The sequence below is a fragment of the Perognathus longimembris genome, chromosome 1, assembly GCF_023159225.1.
Source record: "Perognathus longimembris pacificus isolate PPM17 chromosome 1, ASM2315922v1, whole genome shotgun sequence".
Taxonomy (NCBI): Eukaryota; Metazoa; Chordata; class Mammalia; order Rodentia; family Heteromyidae; genus Perognathus; species Perognathus longimembris.
In genome coordinates, this window is record NC_063161.1 from 120,606,466 (window position 1) to 120,631,080 (window position 24,615).

Consider the following 24,615-nt stretch of genomic DNA (forward strand, 5'->3'; position numbering starts at 1 on the left):
CAGTGCCACTTCTGGCCTTTTTCTGTGTATGTGGTGCTGGGGAATCGAACCCAGAGGTTCATGTATATAATACAAGTGCTCTTGCCACTAGGCCATATTCCCAGCCTCTGTTTTTCTTCTTTTAAAAATGAGTGTGATCCTAAGGTTTAGACCACAGAGCCTTTTGTTAGCAAGTGCTGTATTGCTTGAGCAATACCCTGAGACCATTTGAATCTAGCATTCTCAGTGTTGGTCTCAAACTTGCAGTCCTCTTCTAACCGGAAATACAGGTGTTTGTCACCATGTATAACTGTTATTCTTCATTTTGGATAACTTAATGTTTTGTCTTGTCATTTGTAGCTTTTTACAAACTATAATTTTGTCCTTCTTTTATATCTTGAAACAAACATATACATTGATTGTAGATCCATTATTTCACAGGACAGACTTAGGCAAAGATGGATCAACATTTGTTGCATCTAGGAATATGAGTAAATAAAATGTGAGCTAAGAACACTTTTTGAAGCTTGGATCTTGTTTCATAAAACATGAGTCTGTGAAGTTAAAGAAAACCAGATAGTGCTTTGGACTTCTGCCTTTCACTTTCATTGGATTGGTTTTGTCTTGAATTATTTCTACTAGCAATTTTGTTTTCTATGTATACAAATTTATTGCTGTGTTCTCCATACAGTAATAAAATAAGAGTTTTTGGATGCTTTTAAGAAAGAAGGCTAGTTGTGAACATCATATATTCTGCAATTTGATAAATGGAGAATAGTAACAAAGCCCTTATTATTTCTTATGATTTATAAGTAGGTAAAACACCTCATGATTTTCATTAAAGAATTTTCTGAAAGATCCTTATTTTCTACAGACTCATGAACTGTTGCCAATGTACATGTTTTTCTTAGAATCCAGAGTTAATTTTTTTTTTTTTTGCCAGTCCTGAGGCATGGATTCAGGGATAAGCACTATCCCTGGCTTCTTTTTGTTCAAGGCTAGCACTCTACCACTTGAGCCACAGCACCACCTCTGGCTTTTTCTGTTTATGTGGTGCTGAGGAATCAAACCCAGGGCTTCATGCATGCAAGGCAAACAGGCTACTGCTAAGTGATATTCCCAACCCCAGAGGTAACATTTATTTTTTATTTAGTTATTTATGCATTATTTTATTTATTTATTTTTTGCCAGGCCCGGGGCTTGGACTCAGTGCCTAAGCTCTGTCCCTGGCTTCCTTTTTGCTCAAAGCTAGCACTCTACCACTTGAGCCACAGCGCCACTTCTGACTTTTTCTGTTTATGTGGTGCTGAGGAATGGAACCCAGGGCTTCATGCATGCAAGGCTGAAGCAGTCTACCGCTAAGCCATATTCCCAGCCCCAGAGGTAAAATTTTATATTCTCTTTTTTATATGCTGGAAACCGAGGACAGTATACATTGATTTATGTCTCCCCTGCTGTTTTTTTTTTCTTTCCTGTATGTTTTGTCCAATTAATGGGAGTAGACTTTCATAGTAGTTCCTTATTCGTGGAATGAATAGCCTGGAATCCTTGTTTCTTGTTACTCTGCCAATATGGAATGCAGAGGTAAATTGAGACATGGACTTAGTATCCTCCTTTTACTGCCAATGAACTTTATCATCCTTCTGGGCTTCAGCCTGATCATGTGTAGAATAAAGTTGTTTATCTAAAGGAACTTAAGAAGATCTCTTCTGACTTTTAAAAATCAATTGTATATTCTTTTCTTTTTCCTGGTGGCAGAAAACACATAACAATAAATCTACCTGTATATCTACCAATAAAATTTCTGTATGATATTGTTAGCTACATGAACATCATTACAAAATAGGTATTTAGAGTATGTCTTGTTTGCATAATTGAAACTTTATATCCAGAGATCAGTATCTTCTCAATTTGCCCTCCTCTGTCAACTATCAACTACGAATTTTACTTTCTTATTCTAATAGTTTGGTTACTTTTATACTTTATTTAAGGGAATCACAAAATATTTCATTAGTGCAATGTTCTCAGGATTCATCTAAGTTGAAGCACAGCTTAGATGATAGGCTTTTTTATTTTTCAAGGATTAATAGAATAGACCCCATTATATTTATCCATTCATTGGTGGATATTTAGGTTGGTTCTATATCTGAGCTGTTGTGAATAATGCTATAATAAACATGGGGATTGAACTACCTTCTAGAGATGCTTATTTCAATTCTTTCTGGATAAATAGCCATACATGGGATTAGTAAATTATATGAAAATTTCATTTTTATTTTTTTTTGCCAGTCCTGGGCCTTGGACTCAGGGCCTGAGCACTGTCCCTGGCTTCTTCCCACTCAAGGCTAGCACTCTGCCACTTGAGCCACAGCGCCGCTTCTGGCCGTTTTCTGTATATGTGGTGCTGGGGAATCGAACCTAGGGCCTCGTGTATCCGAGGCAGGCACTCTTGCCGCTAGGCTATATCCCCAGCCCCGAAAATTTCATTTTTAAGACGTTTCTATTTTGCATATGGGGCATACTACTTTATCTCCTCAACAACCCTGTACAAAGGTACCAGTTTTATCCACAGTCTCATCAACATTTCTCCGTCTCTTCCTCCTCCTTTGTCTCCTCTTTTGTTTTCTTCTGCCCTTCTCTTCCTATCTTTCATAGTGGCCATTTTACCATAGATGAGGTAATATATCATTGCAGTTTCAAATTTTATTTTTCTGATAATGACATTGAACATTTTTTCTTGTGTATATTCACCATTTCTTTGCCCTTGTAGAAATGTCTGTTCAAGTTCTCTACCTCTTTTAAAACTGAGTTATTATTGTTGTTATTTTGTGGAGTTGTAGACTTTCTTTACATACTTAGGGAATTATCAGATACATGATTGGCAAATATTTTCACCTATCTTATAATTTATCTTTTTGCACTGTTTGTTGTGCTGCTGCTGAGCAGGAGTCTTGTAGGTAATAGAATCCACTTTATGTTTGCTTTTGTTGTCTCTGCTTATGGTGGCCATATCCAAGAAACCATTACTAAGAGCAGTGTTATGAAGGCTTTTACCCATGTTTTTCTTCTAGGAGTTTTGTGGCTTCCAGTCTGTTTTTAAGCATTTTGAAATTTTTGTTTATAGTTTTAGATAGGTTTGAGTTTTACTCTTTTGAATGGCAGTATCCTGTTTCACTAACCCTCTTTGTTGAAGAAACTGTCTTTCTTCATTGTATAGTCCTGGTACCCATGTACTGTACAAGAGGTTTTTTTTTTTTTGTACTCAAACTAAAAGTTTGTCAATTTTATTGATCTTCTTAAAGACTAACACTTAGTTTCCTTTTGTGATCATTTTATTTTTTTCCCTATATATTAAGGTGTGAAGATTGTATTTTATTTGAGATTTTTGTGTGTGTGAGGGGAGTAGGGAGGATGAGGTCTCACTACATAGCTAAGACTGGCTTTGAACTTCTGATTTTCCTGCTTGTGGGATTTTAAAGGTGCACATACCTTATAAAAGATCTCACCAGGTATGGTGAGATACTGACATAAATCTCCCCTTTTCTGAATGATATAACATCTGAAATATTGTGTCTTCATTTGTCTCAAAATTTTGTTATTATTTTGCTTTGCTTTGTTTCACTTTTTGGTCATGGGGCTTGCACTCAGGGCCTGCACTCTGTCCCTGAGCTTTATCTGTCAGAGCTAGCACTCTACCATTTTGAGCCACAGCACTACTTCTGGTTTTCTAGTAGTTAAATGGAGATGAATCTCATGGACTTTCTTGCCTAGTCTGGCTTTGAACTGTGATCCTCAGATCTCAGCCTCCTGAGTAGCTAGGATTATAGGCATGAGCCATCAGTTCCTGGCTCTCAAGATATTTTTGAACTCCTGTTTTGATTTTTTTCTTTGACCCATTAGATCAAAGATGTCACCTCTTTCTATGCATTTGTGAAATTATCCTTTTATTTATTGATTTCAATTTCCATTTTATTACACTTGTAAAGGATATTTTGTTTCTCAGTCTCTTTGATTTATTAAAATTTACTTTGTGATTTAACATATGATCTATTCTGGAAAATGTTCTTTGTGTGAGGGGAACATGTATTCTGCTGCCTTTGGTTAGAATGTTCTCCATGCAGTTGTTATGACAATTCAGTCTGTATTGTAATTTAAGTAATCTATCCTTCCCCTTGTTAATCTTTTTTTGGATGTTTTCTCTACTGTTGGAAGATTTCAAAAGTTGAGTATCAAAATTTTCTATTATTATATTATTATGTTGCTGTTTCCCCTTTGTATAACTATTGTTGACAGCGTTTTCTTTATGTGTTTAGTACACTGTTTAATGTATACATTTTTGTAACTATGTTATCTTCTTTAATGCCTTTTTTGTCCCTTGTAACTGTTTTGATTTAATGTCTGCTTTAAAGTGAATAGCCTTTAACTTTTAATCTATTTATGACCTGAAATCTACAATGAACCCTTTGTAGACAGCATATATTTAGTTCTTACTTTATTCATTGAATCACTCTTTGTTTCTTTTAGTTGGGAGCTTTAATCTATTTACATTTAGAGAAATTAGTGGTATGAAAGGACTTAAAATTGCCATTTTGTTTATTTATTTTTCTCTGGTAGATATTTATTTGTCTTTTCTTTTTTTTTTTACTTTTCTTGTTGTCTTCTTTTATGTTTCGTTATTTGAGTTTATGGCTAGATTCTTTTTATTTTCTTTTGTGTATATTTTATGATTATGTTCCTTATCAGGATGCATAACATAAAAACCTTATGTGTATAATGAGATTGAAGTTGATCACTTTTATGCATAAACATCAATCACTCTTTTCTTTCCCTTTTATGTTACTAATATCACAAATGACAGCTTTTTATGTGTGCCAATTTGTGTATGTATCTTTATAGTTACAATTATTTATATTTCTGTTTTCTAACTTATATACTAGAATTGAATGACTTATGTGCCATATTACAGCATTACAGGATTTTGTGTTTTATATTTACCAGCAAAATTAATTACTTTCCCATGCTTCTGTGGTGCTATTCAGTGTTCATATTTTTCAACTGGTAGAGTTCCTTTTATCATTTTTTGTAAGACAGGTCTAGTAGTAATGGATTCCCATCAGGTTTTACTTAGAGGGAATCATTTTATCTCCCCTTCATTTTTGAAGAACAGTTTTGCCAGATATGATTCTCTTAATTGGCAGTTATTTTTTATTGATCATTTAAAAAATACCATCTTACTCCCTACTGATTTGCAAAATTTATGCTAAGAAATATGCTGAGCGTTTTATGGGAAATCTTGTAACAATCTCATGATTCTAAATGAATTTGTTTATCAAGAACTTGAACTCTGAATGTGAAAAGAAAACATTGAATTTTATGTATCTCAAGATAGTCTATTGTCAGTACTTACCAGCTTATTTTCAGTTAAAATTCTACTGTTCTTTTTTTTTTTCCCTGCTCAGAGAATAGAAGGTTTAACAACAGGAGATTCAAGAGCTGGTAATGATATCTCAAGTAAATAAGTACACATATATGTTATTTCATTAGGAAAATATTTATTTATTTATTTATTTATTTACAGATGTAAAGTATTTTATATATTTTTTTTTCAAATTTTTATTATCAAACTGATGTACAGAGAGGTTACAGTTTCATATGTTAGGCACTGGATACATTTCTTGTACTGTTTGTTACCTTGTCCCTCATATCCCTCGCCCTCCTCCCCCCTTTCCCTTTCCTCACCCCTGAGGTGTTCAGTTCACTTACACCAAACAGTTTTGCAAGTATTGCTTTTGTAGTTGTCTTTTTTTACCCTGTGTCTCTCAAGTTTGGTATTCCCTTTCAATTTCCTAGTTCCAATACCAGTATACACGGTTTCCAATATACTCAGATCTAAGATTACAGAGATAGTGTAGGTACAACCACAGGAAGGTGATACAAGAACATCATCAATAATAGAAGCTACAGATACACATGGAACGTTGAAAGTAGTTACAACTGTGATATAACAATTGTTTCCATAACATGGAGTTCATTTCACTTAGCATCATTTTATGTGTTCATAAGGGTATAGCTATTGGGCCTTGTGATGCTCTGCTATGACTTGCCTAAACCTGTACTAATTATTCCCAATAAGGGAGACCATAGAGTCCATGTTTCTTTGGGTCTGGCTCACTTCACTTAGTATAATTTTTTCCAAGTCCTTCCATTTCCTTACAAATGGGACAATGTCATTCTTTCTGATAGAGGCATAAAATTCCATTGTGTATATGTACCACATTTTCCTGATCCATTCGTCTACTGAGGGGCATCTGGGTTGGTTCCAGATTCTCGCTATGACAAATTGTGCTGCAATGAACATTGTTGTGCTGGTGGCATTACTGTGATTTTGTTTGTGGTCTTTTGGATAGATACCCAAAAGTGGGGCTGCTGGGTCATAGGGGAGCTCTATATTTACCCTTCTGAGGAATCTCCATACTGCTTGCCAGAGTGGCTGAACCAGTTTACATTCCCACTAACAATGAAGTAGGGTTCCCTTTTGGCCACATCCCCTCCAACAATTGTTATTGTTAGTTTTCTTGATATATGACATTCTTACTGGGGTGAAATGGAATCTCATTGTTGTTTTGATTTGCATTTCTTTTATGGCCAGTGATGTAGAGCATTTTTTCATATGTCTCTTGGCCATTCTCATTTCCTCATCAGAGAAGTCTCTTTGTAAATCTTTAGCCCACTTGATGAGGGGGCTATTGGTTCTTTGCGGTTTTGTTTTGGAAGAAGGTAATTTTTTTTAGTTCTGCATATATTTTAGAGATGAGGCCTTTGTCTGTTGAATGGCCGGTAAAGATCTTCTCCCAGTCTGTGAGCTTTCTGTTTATCTTGCGAGCTATGTCCTTTGCTGTGCAGAAGCTGTGCAGTTTGATGCAGTCCCATTTGTCCAACCTTTCTTTGATTTGTAGCCTTTCTGGATCTTTGTTAAGGAAGTTCCATCCTGCGCCAAGGAGCCCACGTGTTTCTCCTACTCCTTCCTTTAGTGTTTTCAGGGTGTCTGTTTTGATTTCAAGGTCTTTAATCCATTTGGAATTGATTTTAGTGCAGGGTGATATATAAGGATCTAGTTTTAGTTTGTTGCATGTGTTGAGCCGGTTTTTCCAGCACCATTTGTTAAAGAGGCTATCTTTCTTTCGTAGTATTGTTTTAGCTCCTTTATCAAAGATTAAGTAGGCGTAGTTCTGTGGGTTCAATTCTGGGTCTTCAATTCTGTTCCATTGGTCTTCAGGCCTGTTCCGGTGCCAATACCAAGCTGTTTTTATTACTATAGCTTTATAATACAGCTTGAAGTTGGGTATTGTAATTCCTCCAGCACTGTTCTTTCTGCTTAGGAGTGTTTTTGCTATTCTAGGTCTTTTATTGTTCCATATGAATTTCTGGATTGCTTCCTGTATTTCATTAAAGAATGGTGTTGGGATATTAATGGGTATTGCATTGAATTTGTAGATAGCCTTTGGCAATATTGCCATTTTGATTATATTAATCCTCCCAATCCAGGAGCATGGGAGGTTTTTCCATTTCCTTAGTTCTGACTTAATTTCGTTTTTCAAGCTTTTAAAGTTCTCATCAAAGAGGTCTTTCACTTCTTTGGTTATGGTTATTCCTAGGTATTTTATGTTTTGGGGGGCTATTGCAAAAGGAGTTGCTTTCCTGATTTCAGCCTTGGTCTTCGGGTCATTAGCATAGAGAAAGGCCGTTGATTTTTGAAGGTTTATTTTATATCCTGCTACTTTGTAGGAAAATATTTAACTTTATGTAAAAATATTCTAAGGATGTCAATTAATATCAGTGTTTTCTTAGTGGTATAATCTTTGTTTTATTATTTTCATTAGACTAGGTTTAATTTGAGCTGTTCTTTCTCAAGGATTATGTCCAGTCTCAGATTTTTTACTATGAAGTTTTCCCACAGTGTTTCTTTATTTCCTAACTGGCCAAAGAAAGAAATCCATACTTTATAGAGCCAAGACTCTGAGAGAAACTGTACTTTTCGACATAAATACAGTACTTTATTTCTCTCTTGACAATATAATTAAAACATTTGTTTAAAAGCCACACGACTAACTATACTATTTAAAAATGCCACTAAATGTACTGATAGCTTTCCCAGAACCGAGAATCTGCCAGAGTGTGTTGGTAGAAATCTTCCCATAAGGGATAATTCACTGAGACCAATGCAAGGCTATCTAAGATAACCTTTTGTTTTTAATTAAAATGGGAAATAAGAATCCGAGTCAAAAATATGTTCTCTTCTTCACTTGTCTAAGGTGAATGTGATAGAATTTGTGTTCTAATCAAGTGTTGGTATTTGTTAACAAGACAACATAAATCCTGGCTGTTTGTTGTCAGGCTTTGGATATTCTGTGCATAGTTCCATATGCCACCTTGATATATCATGCTTAGAATCATTAATGAATCAATTTTTAAATTGTTACTATCTTGGTGCTATAGTTATGGGGCTATTTTTTCTTCTTGAAACTGAAGTAAAGCAGATGTTTTCTAAGCTTAAGGGGAGCAGGCCTTTTAAGATTAGAACAGATAGAAGACTTAACAAAATAGTAGGCAACCAACTTTGGTATACAGGCATATGGACGTTAGTAACTTTGGCACTTTATTTCCATCTATTAAGTGCCCTATATGTAGTAGATTAAGTAAATGATTTTGAATTGAAGTTTTAAAAGTAGTCTTATTGCCTGGAGCAATGACACATTCATACCTGTAATCCTTGCTACTCAAGACGCTGAGATCTGAGGATTGTGGCTTGAATTAGCCTGGGTGGTAAAGACTCTTATGTCCAATTAAACACACAAACAACACACACACACACACACACACACACACACACCAAGGTAGTCTCATTAAGGTCAAATTTGTATACCTCATAATTCGCCTATTCAAAGTATATAATTAAATTACTTTTAGTATATACAGAGATGCACAAACATCACTACAACAATTTGAGGACTTAAAAAACATCAAAATCCCATATTCATTAGCAGTAGCAATCAGTTTCTTTCTTCTTCACCTATGTCCTTTGTTTCTCCAAAGTCATAGGCAGCTACTTAATCCATATACTTACTCTGTAGATTTTCCTATTCTGGGTATTTCATGTATAGACTATGCAACACATGGTCTTTTGTGATTGAATCCTAAGAAGAGGAGCCATTTGTTCCTAGAGCTCTCAGTAGTTGGGTGTGGTGGAAACAGGCTGGTCCTATGCCAGTGTCATACACTTTTGTGCCTTTGTAGTAATTTAGATTTGAGAAATTTGAGTCCATTAGCTTTGTTTTGCCAATTCAAGATTGTTTTGGTTCTTTAATGTCTTCTTTTTATGTATAAACTTTGAAGCCTATATGTAAAAATTGAGAGACTGCTTTCAATTTTACCGAAGTGGATAGGTGGGATTTTGATTGGGATTAAAATCTTCCTATATCAGCATTGTTATGTTTTGTGACCATCCACTGAATCATATTATTCCTTTGAAGAAAAAAGAGATAAATAAACATTGTCATGTAGATTCTTTCTTTTTTGAGCAAGGAATAATAAAATATTCTTTAAATTCATCTCAGGTACCAAATCTGATTCCAGTTTTAATGTTCAAATTAGGAAGACCTCTGGAACCTGTGTTATACAGTGAGATATTGTATACATTACCTACACTTGGTGTTCACAAGGTTAGTATATTAACCCATTTACCTAGGAAAGAAAAAAGAAAATGAAACCTAAATAGTACATTGAATTCTATTTAGTATTATGAAGATCACAGGCCTAAATTTTCCATGAGGGAAATTTTACTAAAGACAAAATTATTTATTATAAGATTTAAGAATTAATTCTTTTAAGTCACTTAATCGTCCTGTTTTCATAGTCATTATTCTCTGAGATTGGGTCTTCTGTTCCCAAAATTGCCTTCTAGGCTTACTCCAAAGCTGTCTCCCATCTTCTGAAAAGATGTGTAATATTATATTCTTGCATATTTCCATTACAATCTTTATTTTAAAGAGGGGTTTACAGTGCTTCTAGAAACCTTGAATCGGTCTTCATTTACATGTATGAAACCAAAATGTAATGCTTTTCTAGGTATGCACAGGACAAATTCTGCGAGTAATCCAACTGCTTGGAACCACCCCAAAATTGAGAGCTGTCACTTTGCGCCTGCTGACATCTTTGTGGGAAAAGCAGGTAAACTCACAGATAAGCGTTTATATGAATATTAAACATATTCCTTTTACTGGAGAAAAATAGTTACATAATTATATTTGACAGTACTTTGAGAATTATTAGTGAGTAGCATCAATGATTGCATTAAGAAATTTTGATTTATTGTGATGTATTTGATCTATAATACAGTTATTTGTGATTGACTCCCAGAAAAAGGGAATCTAAAATAATTTATTTCCTTATTTCTGGAATTCATCTCTCCATTAGTGTAAGCAAGTGATAGCAATATGGTTGCAAGTGGTTAGAGCCTTTGTAGTTAGGATGAGATTTAGCCACTTCTTTTTATGAGATGAACAGTATATACCTATGTAACAAGATCCTCAGTAATCACAACATTATTCTTTGCTGATTAGTAGAAATATATTATAATTTCCAATGCAAATGGGAGATTTGGAGGTAAAAATGTTACATTTGAAGGAACAGTGATTATTCAACTAAGTTGGGAAGTCATCTTTTTTTGTGTGTGTGTGGAATTGCGTTATTAGGATCGTGTGTACCCTGAACTGCAGCGTTTCATGGCTGTGTCTGACATGCCTTCCCTCTCTGTGGGCAAGGAGCTCCAGTGGGAGAAACTGATTGCCAAAGCGGCATCAATCAGAGACATATGCAAGCAAAGGTAAGCTGGTTAATTCCTCAGGATGTACATTGTGATAGATTTTGTTCTCACTTAATCTTTATCATACAAAAGTGTAAATTACTTTCAATTTATGTTTGCTCACTAAGAGTTGTTGCACATTAATTTTGAGAAGAAAGTGTGTTGTTCACTTTGAGATGTAGTTACATATTTCAGTTTATAAGATGTTTATATGCTTTCTGTGGATAGTAGTTTAATGTTAAAATAAAATATAGGATGCCATGTTTTCTCTTTTTCTGTATTCAGCTTTCAGATTACTGAAAACTGAGCTGTCCTATTCCCCACCCATCTCTGATATTTTTCTTCTTTACTGTCAAATTGAAGTACTCAGAGGGGTTACAGTTTCATATGTAAGGGAAGTACATTTCTTATCCATCTTTTTAACCTCCTCTCTCATTTCCCCCCCATCTCCCCCTCCCATTACCCCCCCCCCCAAACCACCACCATGAGTTGTAGAGCTGGTTTCTACCAATTGGTTTTGTAAGTATAACTACTGCAGTGGTTAGTCTTTTTATCCTTTGTCTCTTGATTTTGGTATTCCCTTTCCCTTCCCTATTTCCCATACACGTATATACAGTATCCGGGGTACTAAGATCAGTTACAGTAATAGCAGGAGTAAAACCACAGGAAGGCAATACGAGAGAAAAAAAAAAAGGTATGGTTTCACATGGCATGTTGAAATTAACTACTATGATATACTATGATTTCGCTTAGCATTATCTTATGTGTTAATACAGACATAGCTATTGAGCTATTGTGATCTTCTGCTATGTCTATCCTAGAGTTGTACTAATTATTCCCTATGAGGGAAACCATAGAGTTCATGTTTCTTTGGGTCTGGCTCACTTTACTTTGTATGATCTCTGATTTTTGAGAGTTCTTGCTCTATGGCTAAGGTTGGCTTAGAAATCTCAATTTTCTCAACCTCCCAGTGTTGAGACAATAGGCCTGTACCACTATGCTTGGCTTTTACCTGATTTTTTTCTTTTATCTTGTTCATTTATTTGCCTAATTTTTTTATGTCTGACTTGTGACTCATTCTATGGAATTACTAGGATTAATAACAAGGAAGGAAAAGATGTTGCATTTCCTAATGTCCTAGAGTACATAGAATCTTAGAAGATACTATGGACACGTGAAAGAGGGAAGCACACTCTGCTGCTCTAAATTATGGATTACTTGACAGGCAAGAGGAGATAAGACTGAAATAACACCAGCAAAGCTCTACCTTGCCAAGATTATTTTTCTTGCTTGGGTGAAGTAATATTTACAGAGGAAATAGATTGGGGGCATTTGAAGTCATTTGTAATACTGTGCTTTCCCATGCTGATTAGGCTGCTGAACTATAAAATTCCTGGGAGCATGTCTCATGTCTGTCACTGACCATAGTGTGAATGATGCTTCCTGAAGCCATTCAGTGGGTTAGCCTGCATGCTGACCCATGGTTAATTCCTGTTTCAAGTCAAATATTGGGTCAGATGTATAGGAATTTAAGCATACTGGTCTACTTCCTTTCTAAGTTTCTGTCTTTCCGTAGCACAAAAATAATTTCAGACCGGTGTTGGTATCTATTGCATGTCTGTATTCCTAGCAACTCAGGAGCTTGTGATCTGAGGATCACAGTTCAAGACCAGCTCAGGCAGGAAAGTCTGTGAGATTTTTATCTCCAATTTGCCACTAGAAAACCGGAAGTGGTGCTCAGGTTCATGTGATAGAGTGCTAGCTTTGAGCTGAAGAGCTCAGAAATAGTGCCCAGGCCCAGAGTTCAATCACGATGACAAACAACAAAAACAAAAATAATTGGTGTAAGTTATAAAAAAAGAAAAGTTATACATACATACCCAAGATCTGGGATCTGGGAGTTTGGATTTTTTTTTTTTTTTCCAATCCTGGGGCTTAGACTTAGGGCCTGAGCACTGCCCATGACTTCTTTGTGCTTAAGGCTAGTTTTGTTCAAGTAAAAGATCTGGGAATGAGAGTAGCTGTTTGGCTCTAATTTTGATTTAAGCTGTCATTTCTTCTAGGCCGTATCAGCATGGTGCAGACATGTTGGCTGCTATTTCTCAGGTGCTTAATGAATGTACCAAGCCTGACCAAGCTACTCCAGCAGCCTTGGTATTACAAGGTCTTCATGCACTCTGCCAAGCAGAGGTAAGTATTTTTTAATTGTTTTGGAAAATTCTGAAGAAAATATCTTATAAGGCACAATACCTCCAATGATGTAAGATCAGATTCAGGTAACTAAAAGTCTAAATATCAGATCTTAAGAGAACAACATCTGCTTTACACATTTATTCTAGATGAGAGCCTTAAACCATCTGTTCATGTATAATTTCTTTTCCAGACTAAAGAAAACCAAACCTTTTGTATCTCCTTGTTCTTATTTATTTTTATTACGATAAAAAGAGAAGTTGTATTTATAGAACATGAGCATAATTACTTCCTAATTTTGTGATTAAAGAGCCTTAAGAATCACATGAGATGAGGAAATTGGCTTGGGCCATGGTACATTGGTAGCCAGCAAAAATTATTGACTTAAAATTAAGCCTGTAGCTGGGCACCGGTGGCTCACACCTGTAATCATACCTACTCAGGAGGCTGAGATCTGAGGATTGTGGTTTGAATCCAGCCTTGGGCAGCAAAATCCATGAGACTTTAATCTCCAGTCAACTACTCAGAAAAAGCCAGAAGTGATGCTGTGGCTCAAGTGGTAAAGCACTAGTCTTGAGCAAAAGATGATCAGGGACAGCATCCGGGTCCTGGGGCCAAACCCCAAGACTGCCCCTCCCCCCAAAAAAATAAAGGAAGAAAAAAAGATTACGCTTGTAAATATTGGCTTAATGATGATCATTTATTAGATTACATCCTAATAATTAAATTTGGTAGGATAAGTAAATATTAGAATTTGTTGAAATTATTTTGAACTTAGGATCCTCCCAGAATTATAGTGTAGCAAAGAATCTTTTACGTTTTGAAGAAGTGTGATAATCATATCAAAGTTCATTCATTGAGTTTACCAGTTTTTTTTAACATACATACTGTAGTTTTTAAGTAAATGAGAGCAAGTGGAATGCTTTAATTTTTTTATCATCTTGAGTAGTTGTGCAAAGGAGGTGCCATCTAACAAAACAATTTAAGAATACAATTTGTATTGATCTGTGTTACCCCTTCATCATTTTCACCCCTTCCAACCCACCTATCCCTTAATTTATCAGTACATTATATCTTGATTAATGTCACCCCTTTCAACATTCTCACTCATCCCACTATCTACCTCTACCCCTCCTGTCATTCTTAATTTTGTATAACTAGCACCAATCAAAAGCAAGTGGAATTCTTTTCCCTTAAAGTTATGACTAAGTGTGATTGGTAATGATGATAATGAAAGAACATCCAGTAATACAAGTTTAGTATATGTACTCAGGTTCCCGTGCTAAACGCTTCTGTGTGTCCCTCCATAAATTTATAGAGTATATATTTAACCATTGAAGATAATGGTTAGATACTTTCCCAGAAACTTGACATGAGGAGAAAATCATGTTTTTTTGATATTCAGCGCTAGAAATGTCATTACCGTTCAGCAATGAATGTAGATTAAGAGCAGGGCTTTCAGATTGGTCACTGGTAGTTGTATGGGTTACTTGAAATTCACCGTATAAGGTAGTTTCAGTAGAACTCTGCGCCTAGCCAACGATCTTTTTCTTATTGCTTCAATTGGGAAGTGTTATTTCAGCACCCATACTACCGTCCTAAAAAAAAAATTCAAAGACTTATTTTGAAACAATCTTCTAATACTTCTCTATCTTCTAGAAATTGAAGCTTCACATCTACATATCTAATGGAGCTTACCTCTTGTTTGGTGCTTCTGTACTACTTCTTTGCTTGGTTAAATGCATATCTCTTTCCCCTAGAGTCTTCCCCCACTCTCCACTGACATTATGAAATCCAAATCCTGTATTTTATTTTCATCAAAACATCCTTCTAAGAAAACTCAAGTGATACATTGTGTATGAAACATGGCTTGTTACTCCCTAGAAATAGCTGTTAGCTCCCTTGCAAATCCTCTTTATAACAAGATAGCCAATAATAAATAATAGCAATACCACTAGTCTGGGAATTTTGTTTGGAAGAGTATTTTCTTATCCTTTATTTTTATGTGTATTTGTTTACAAGATATTTTATTAACGTATGTTAGTTGTACAAGGAGTTTCATTGTCATTTTTGTGTAATGCATACAAAGTATTCCTCTCAAACTCACCCTTTCATCTCATTCATCCATTCTCCTACTTCCTGAAACAGTTTCAGCAGGCTTCATTGTTCTAAATTGTATTCATGCATATAAAACACTTCCACCATATTCTCCTTCATTTACCTTCTTCTTGGACCTCTCTTCTCTTTGTTTCCTCCCCTCTCCACTTGTCTGTCCTGGAGTTTGAACTCAGGGCCTCATACTTATGGCAAGAATCTTTTGCTTTAGTTATTTTTTAGGTAGGGATTTGTGATCCCTCTTCTCCCTCCATTTAGACTATAATGATGTTACCTTTACTTCCTTTGTAGCTCATGTTATATATGTACATAGTTACAATCATGCTTGGCTTGTTTGTTGAAATGGAAATCTCACAAGCTTTTTTTTGCCCTGGGTGGCCTTAATCCACAGTCTTTCTGATTTTTGCCACCATAGTAGCTAGGATTGCTGGGGTATACCACCACACCTAGCTGTACCATATTATTTAAAAAATGGATAGTACAAATATCCTGAATTGTGATATGCATTGAAACTTCTTTGCTATTTGTTTTGACTATAAAAATGATATTTTCTAATGTTTGCTGGTGAATAGGTTTATGTTCATCTAAATAAGTAGAAACAACACATTTTTATGAGATTTTGAGACTTTGTATCTCTTATTTAAGGTTTTCCAAGTTGTGTGTGTGTGTATGTGCGCGCGCGCGTGCACGCCCTCATGTTTGTTTTTATTATCTGTGACATTGCTGCTATCATATCTTGTGACATGTGTTCAAGTTGTAACATTCATTCTATTTAGCAGCCCTTGCCAGGCACATTCACTAGTCTGGGACTAATCTTTTGGTTTTTGGCTGCATGCTATCCTCAGGAGTTAGCACGTGTTCTATGAGGCCACGTCTTCGGTCATCTAATTGATATCATGTGTTGAGCATTGGTGTGGCTGCCAGATTAAATTGAAAAAGTATTCAGTGTAGTCATAAACGCATTTACCAGAATCATGTAGAGATTTGCCTATTTATTACTCTTTAGACCTTCAATTATCAAATATCATTAGGAATACAGATAAATAGCCTAAAACAATGACATCAATCAATAAGGATAACAGAATATAAATGAATTAGTTCAGCTTTTAGAAAATATGTCAGTTAGAAAATCATTTGCAGTTGAATTTGCATGACTTTCCCAAACTTATTTTTGTATATAGAAGATAGTGTTTTTCCCCTTAAAGTTGATAATGAACTCTTAGACTTGAAAGTCCTAATTCTGAGATTTATTTTTTTGGAGGCAGATTAAGTTTATAGTTACTGCTGCTTACTCATTAACTTGATCATCAAGAAGAGACTTTTAAAAGGATCACTTCTATCTAATTTCTAGGCATATCATGATATAGACTTTGTTTCTAATATAAATGGTTTTGGTGTTTCTTTGCTCAAAAATCACAGAAGCTACTAGACATCCTGATTGACCATAAAGATGAGAATGTAGTTTAGAAGTTTGGAAATAGAAGACAGAAATTTAATTTTTCCGTAATGTTATTGCCATGTTGATTTGGATTTCATTAGTTTCTTTTATGGCTAAATGACTTTCTTTAAAAAAAAAATACAGCTAGTGTTTCAAGAGTATCTGGCACAAATTTTGCCATTCATTAATATAGGGATGGCAAAATTTGTTTCCTAGTGAAGAAACAGAGGCTTTGGCATTCAGTAAGTTTCCTGAAGTCATATGACTTACAAAATGATCCAAGACTCTTGAGTCTCCTGCTTTTTGTTTCTCCCAGGCTTCCTTCCTTTGAAAAATGTGGGCATTGAAAGAAAGTAATTTTATTTGTCTTTAAGCCAAGGGGGTGTCATTTTCAAAGGAAAGTAATAAATACTCTATATTCTGTGTTCCTTATCTTTTCCATCCAGCATTCTCTTCACTTTTTTGTCCCACCCTACCCCATTTACCTACTTTTCTCTCTGGCTTAATACAGAGTAATGGCTTTGAGAAGCAATATTTCTCTTTAAAATAGCAGCTACACTGAGTCAGAATTCACACACACACACACACACACACACACACACACACACACACACACCTCCCTTTTAATGCTCCCAGTTGTGTGTTTTACAGCCTACTCATATCATCATGCATCTACCACCACAGAGAGAACAAACTGTTTGTTCTCTCTCAAAAACATTAGTTTTGGATACTTTATGAGAACGGGAAAACATGGGATGCCGTTTCTTGTGACTAACTTGTTTAACTTGACATGATTTTATGGCCCATCCTAGGCATGAAATAACATATGTCAGTTTCTTTTCACAGTTGAATAGTATCTATTCATTGACAATAAAATGTAATCATTTGAGGAACTTGTAAAGAAGAACTTACCAAAGTGACTATTGTAGCAATGCAGGAAGATTTCAATTTCTCCATATCTCGTCCATACTTGTTTTTTATGTGTGTCTGTGTGTGTGAGTCCTGGGGCTTTTACTTAGCTTTTTTGCTGAAGGCTAGACCTCTGCTATTTATGGCACAGTTCTACTTCTGACTTTTTAATTCGGTAGTTGGAAATAAGAATGTAATGGACTTTTTTTGTCTGGGCTGGCTTTGAACTGTGATCCTTAGATCCAATCTCAGCTTCCTATGTAGCTAACATTACAAGTGTGAGCCTCCTGCTCCTGGCTAAGGTGTTGGTTTGATATAGCATCATATTATTTGGATAATAAAAATAGATAGTAAACCTCATCTGCTTCTCATTTTTCCATATTCATTTTCATTCTTTTTCCTTATACATATGCATTTTATAAAGTTTCCATTTCTTTCTTTATATTTTCCTGGACATATTTTTAATGTTCCTGAAAATTATGATGGTTTAATTACTTTGCATGGAGTGAAGATATTTCAAGTAGTCAAATCATTTTTATTGGTTTTTAAAATTATGTCCCATTTTTCTCTCTTTAAAATTTACAGTCTGAGAAGTAATTTCATGTGTGAACTTTTTGGATGATTTTCTTACACTAAATATTTTGGAATTTTAAAGGTATTTTTTTTGGCTTGGTGAATAGTACTAGGGATAGTAGTTAGGGCTAACCTCTGAGCTCCATCTCCAGTCCTTTTTTGTTTTATTATGTTTCAGATATAGTCTCATTTTTTTCCTGAAGGTATCCTAAGGCCATGATCCTCAAGCATAGCTTGGATTGTACATTTGATCTACCATATCCACCTTCTTTGTTGAGATAGGTCTTGCTAACTTTTCACCTGGGTTGACTTCGAATTGCAATCTTCCCAAACTCCACCTCTGAAGTAGCTAGGATTACAGGTATGAACCAGTATAGCCAGGCAAAAGGTATTTTCTGATCTTAATAGCTACTTATTTTCTAGTAACTTTCCATGTTATCCAATAAAGAGAGGTAGAATGACGTTGATGGTACCCAGGTTTCTGGCAGTATTATTTGTTGGCAGCAAGAACAGCTCATTTGTATTCCTGTTACACTGAGTTTAGGACATGGTTTCTGAGATGCCATTTGTCTTGTTATCAGAATTCCAAAATCTTATATATCTAAATATTCTAAACTATTGCTAAGAAAAGGAGTGGTCTAAACTGTTTTTTTTTTTTTCTTCAGAAAATTTTGACCCAATTATAGATATCAATAGGCATATGCATATGTCTCTGATCTCATCGGAGATGTTAAAAGTTGTAAAAATTATTTACTTTTTATTTTGTTTTTATATATGCTATCATGGATATTTTGAAAGGATTCCATTTTGAAAGTTATTTGTTGCCCAGGGTTCTTATTTCAATCCATATACCAGCCTTTAAAAAAAACACACACATAATTTTTCTCAATAAGGTTTTTACTGTATTCTGCTTTAGAGATATAGAAGCTTTATGTTTGTAAGTGTGAATGGGTCCTATTTATATCATAAAGACTGTTGCCTTTTCCAAAAGATGTTCAAATAGACAGGCTTTGTCTTCCTTCTGGTGAGCAGAAGTGATGAAGAGATCAGGGGCGCAAAAAGAAAAGAGGAGGTGGCTCACCCTTCTCTCATCCCTGACTAGTGCCACAGCAAGCATTAGGTAAAGGTTTCCTAGGTAGAGCTCATAAAGCTTTAACCCTAAAATTAAAAATACAGAAAGTTTGAGCCAGGCTTGGCAAAGCTGTCTGGATATATGGATTTATATATGTGTATGAGTGTGTGTATGTGTATACTTTAATTTTCTGCAGTTCTCTTGGCTTTTAGATGTACATCATCTAGATGCTATCTGACACCCCAGTAGTCTTTAGAATTATATCCCTATTTTAGCATTACAAGTAGTTTTATATGTCATTTCAGTTTATCCTTGTTAAGAACTCTTTCATCTTTTTAACTGATTTTCAAAAAGACAAAAAGTTACATGAATAGACAGCAAATGTATGAAACTTTGACAACACTGTTGGTCTTGAGAAATGTGTATACCACTGGAATTACTGAAACTAAAGAGATTGACAATACCAAGCATTGGAGAAGATAGGGAGTGACTGGGTGTCTCGGACCGTTGGCAAGAATGGAAAATGAAATAACTGCTGTGAAGTATTTGGACATAAGTTATAGAAAGATGAATATAAACCTACCTTTGATCTCACAATTCTACTTTTCCTGATCAAAACATACCCATCAAAACAAAAGGACTTACAAAAGAATATTGGTGTTATTAATGTCAACATGTTTGAAAGTGATTCAAACATCCACCAGTTGGACAAGGAGTAAACAAATTATATATTTATACCATGGAGTACTATTCTGCAAGAAAAGGGAACAGATCACTGCTACTTAAATATATGATTCTTGTAAACATGCTCAGTAAAGTAGCTGGTCATAGAAAGAGTCTGCCTACATTTATGGTTACTATTTTATTGAATTTGAGAATAGGCAAATCTGATCTATGGGAACATAAATCAGAGTAGTTTATCAGGAGTGAGGATTGGAGGTAGACTGGTAAGGACTATGAGGAATTTTTAAAAATTTCTGTATTGTTAAAGTGATGTACAGAGGGGTTACATTTTCATACACGAGGCAGTGTGTACATTTCTTATTTAACATGTTACCTCCTCCCTCATTTTTCTTCCATCTTTCCCCTTCCTTCCTCCCCCCCCACACCAAGAGGTATACAGTTAGTTGGTCTACAGCATATACTTTTGTAAGTATTGCTGTTGCGTTGGTTCATCTTTTATACTTTGTCTCTCCATTTTGATGTTCTCCTTCCCTTCCCTAGTTCCAGCAAACATATATACAATTTTCAGGGCACCAAAATCAGTTCCAGTGACATCAGGGGTAAAGGAAATGATAGAATCCATGTTCTTTTGGGTCTGGTTCACTTCACTTAGTATGACTTTTTACCAAGTCCTTCCATTTCCTTACGAATGGGGCAATGTCATTCTTTCTGATAGAGGCATAGAATTTCATTGTGTATATGTACCATATTTTCTTGATCCACTCATCTCTTCAGGGGCATCTGGGTTGGTTCCATACTTTAGCAATGGTAAATAATGCTTATATGAACATGAGTGTGCTGATAGCTTTAGTATGGTCTTGCTTGTATTCTTTTGGGTAGATGTCCAAATGTGGTGCTGCTGGGTCATAGGGGAGCTCTATGCTTAGCCTTTTGAGGAATCTCCACACTGCTTTCCAGAGTGGTTGAACAAGTTTACACTCTTACCAACAGTGTGGTAGGGTTCTTTTTTGGCCACATCCCCTCCAGCATCTGTTGTTATTAGTTTTCTTGATAATGGACATTCTTACTTGGGTGAGGTGGAATCTCAATGTTGTTTTGATTTACATTTCTTTTATGGCCAGTGATGTTGAGCACTTCTTCATGTATCTCTTGGCCATTCTCATTACCTCTTCAGAGAAGTCTCTTTTTAGGTCTTTCACCCATTTGTTAAGAGGGAAGTTGGTTCTTTGAGGATTTGTTTTGGGGAAATTTAATTTTTTGATTTCTACATATATTTTAGATATGAGGTCTTTGTCTGTTGTATGGCCAGTGAACATCTCCCAATCTGTGGGCTTTCTATTTATCTTGCAAGCTATGCCCTTTTCCATGCAGAAGCTCTCCAGTTGGATTCAATCCCATTTGTCCAACCTTTCTTTGATTTGTTATGTTTCTGGGCCATTATTAAGAAAGTTTCGTCCTGTGCCAAGGAGCCCAAGTGTTTCTCTGATTCCTTCCTACAGTGTTTTCAGGGTAGTAAAATTTTTAAGGCAGTGGTTCCGTTTGCACCACCCAAACCATAGCAACTGTCTACATGTCCAATGATTACTTGAATTGTATATGTAAAGTCCAGTATAGCCATGTGCTTCTAGCAATAGAGTATGTAACCGTGTTCCTACAAGATTTATATTGCCTAGTCTAGTGGCAAGGGTGCCTGCCTCGGATACACGAGGCCCTAGGTTCGATTCCCCAGCACCACATATAAAGAAAACGGCCAGAAGCGGCGCTGTGGCTCAAGTGGCAGAGTGCTAGCCTTGAGTGGGAAGAAGCCAGGAACAGTGCTTAGGCCCTGAGTCCAAGGCCCAGGACTGGCCAAAAAAAAAAAAAAAAAAAAAAGATTTATATTGCCTAGTCAAATAATTCTGTCTTAATTTCTGTAAGCACCCTGACATTTGCACAATGACAATATTGACTAATCACAAATGCCTTGGAATGCATTTCTGCTTTTAAGCAACACATGATTGACAAAATGTTAAAGATTGATTATGTATCAAAATGGCAATATTTGGGCTATATTAATAGAAATATGTTCAGATTTTTTTGATGAAAATAATTTGATCTCTGTGGTTCCTATAAAGTTCAGAAGTGCACTTTCTCTCATACTTCCTCGGTCTCTACATTGACTGTAATGGTAATTACATCAATTCATAATCAACAATCTGTACATTTTATAATATGTTATTACACTTCAACAGGACTATAAAAGTTTTTTCATTGGCACTTTTTACTATGTTTGTCATTTGCTACGTTATGTTCTGTATTAAATTCGTAACAACTTTAACATATAGGTAGTATTTACTGATGTTTGAAAGTTTAACCATAGGACTATGTGGTAACGTAGAGATTTGAATTCTCCTTTGTTGGACTATAGTTTGTGTTCTTCTTATTCTATCAAGTTGCTTCATCAGTTTGGATGAAGTCTGAGAATTCGTTGAGAACAGTTTAATCTTTCTCCTTCAGTCATTGATTCTCTGCAGCAATGAATGAGTCATAATATTTCTGAAAGATAATTCTGTAACCGCACAGCAGTCAAGTAACATCACTACTGATGTTTCAAAGATAGAGGATAGCTCTTGGTTTAAACAAATCTCTCAGGGTTGGAGGGGAAACTGCTTATGGTCTCTGCACAAATGAAAAACACTGGATTTGTATTTAAAAAGAGGACTCATTCACATTTAACATTTTCTCTCTTAAAGCTTTAACATGAGAATGTTTGGTCGGGGTTGCTCTCTGTTTTCTTAATCAGTTGTGAGTCTGTTGTAACGAAAATTAATAGGCATTACAAAATCGTCAAGAAAAGCTCTTTCATCTTGCCTAGCTCTATGAGGGTGTTATATTTTCAAAGCAGAGTATTGTACAATTGAGCAATAGATAAGGAGGGGAGGGGCCTTTCCTGGGGATTCTTGACCGCTGGAAGAGTTCATTTCAGGCCATTTGTCACAGCAGTGATTTCCCCGGAAATACCCTATGCCAAGGTTATGTTTTGGCTATTCTCTCCTCTTTTATTTATTTATTTTCTGAAATTATGGTGGAAAGTAGTTGTCTTTACCCTCTCCCATCATTCTAACTCTTTGTTTAGGGTCTGTTTTGGAGCACTGTGGGGTGGGAGCAATTTTCAATAGGACCCAGCAGGTTTGGAAGGTTTTAGGGAGTTAGGATGGTATAAAAATGGCCCATAGAAATGCTATATTTTGTGTGAGCATTTTTAGTGTGATAAATATAATTCAGTATGGAAATGTGATCTATTGTTTGGTGTCAGATTTTTTTCAGCTGTATACAGTAAGGCTTCTGTCACCTACTGTGGATTTGGTATTTATTACACTCTGGAACCTCTTTTGTTGTTCTTATAGTTTTGGTTGTACAGACTTTTAAAGGTGGAATGCCTGCCTAACCTTGCTCAGGAGTTGATTAAATTTAATTTGCTATGCATTAGAGAATGAATTTGCTGGTCTTTTAGAACTGGGCTCTGTTATTTGTAGTTGGGGGGCCTGTTTTTTTTTTTTTTTTTTTTTTTTTGATGCCTTTAGTTCTTCCTGGACATGAAAACTCTTTTTGTACATTTGTTGAATCTATTTCCATGCTGAGCCTTTTATATGCTATACAATGACTCTTTGCAATCCAAAGTTGTAGTTTGTCCTTATTTTTAACTTTAAAAGGACAGCAGGAACTTGCCTTTTATTAAGCATTTTGGGGTATTATAACATTCACTTTGTCTCCTGGCAAATAGATTTTTAAATATGTTTTTTCATCTTTGAAATAAAATTTTAATGGACTGTATTGCATTTGTATAATTGGCACTATTCAATGCACAAAAGCCATGTGTGAAATGTTTGGGGAAATAAAAATACTGTTATGTACATTTTTAAATATAAGAGAATTTAGCTTCATTACTATTTAATTGGTTGTTTTAGCTTTTTAAGGTAATTATTTGGTAATAAGGGATAATTGAGTGCCCTATCAAAATGTACAAGTAGGAAAATTTTAAACTGAAGTCTTGAAGTTTTATCACTTTGTAATTTTGTTTTTACCCATCTATTCTCTGTCCTCTGCCATATGTCATTTACCATTCCTGGATTTGTTATCATCTTTATGGACACTTTATTCTTAAAGCTTTATGACCTCAACTTTTGAAGTTAGAAAATTTAGGGTCTCCAGTATGTTTGCCCTCTGTATGTTATTTTAATATACTTTTTGATTTGTTTTTGTTTAAAGAATTTTAATATGGAGAAATTTTTCTCTTTTGAATCATTATTATGGTCTCTGAGGATTATTAGCTGACGTGAGCAGTCTGTGACCCAACATGAATGCTGTTGAGGGTGTCCAGCCGTGAGTTTCCGGCTCTCAGCCACAAACCCAAGGCATTCTTTAAAAGATCAAAGGAGTAGGACCCTGGGAGGGTTTTAATGATGCCAGTTAACATCAGAGGAGTTGGGTTCAGTGGCTGCAAATTGTGCTCATCTGAATAAATGCCACTGAGCTGGAAATAATGACATGACTAAAATGATGCTAATTGTGTACCATTCTGCTATTCCACTGCATAAAATATATTGGTTTAAACTTATAGCCAGAGTAGGTTTTTCTTTGAGTTGGGGGGAGGGTGGGTAAACAAAGACATGGGATATAGAGAGGTAATCACTGTCAGGGAAGCTGTGCAGTAAATGGCATTACTGTTTTGAATGTATTTGAGATTTTGTTATCTGGGTGAAAGCATTATTTTGATATTATCTGAAAAATCAATAGGTCTATTTAAAAAAAAAA

At 35.4% G+C, this 24,615-nt stretch overlaps 1 protein-coding gene across 1 annotated transcript in view; it reads left to right on the forward strand.

Moving 5' to 3' along the window:
- The window catches only part of Focad (focadhesin), a 267,544-nt gene that overhangs the window by 118,577 nt on the left and 124,352 nt on the right, over window positions 1–24,615 (forward strand). The window contains exons 12-15 of the mRNA XM_048358113.1: window positions 9,594–9,698; window positions 10,105–10,206; window positions 10,731–10,861; window positions 12,904–13,030. Coding sequence (XP_048214070.1) covers window positions 9,594–9,698; window positions 10,105–10,206; window positions 10,731–10,861; window positions 12,904–13,030 — 465 coding nt within the window. The remainder of the gene's footprint in view (window positions 1–9,593; window positions 9,699–10,104; window positions 10,207–10,730; window positions 10,862–12,903; window positions 13,031–24,615) is intronic.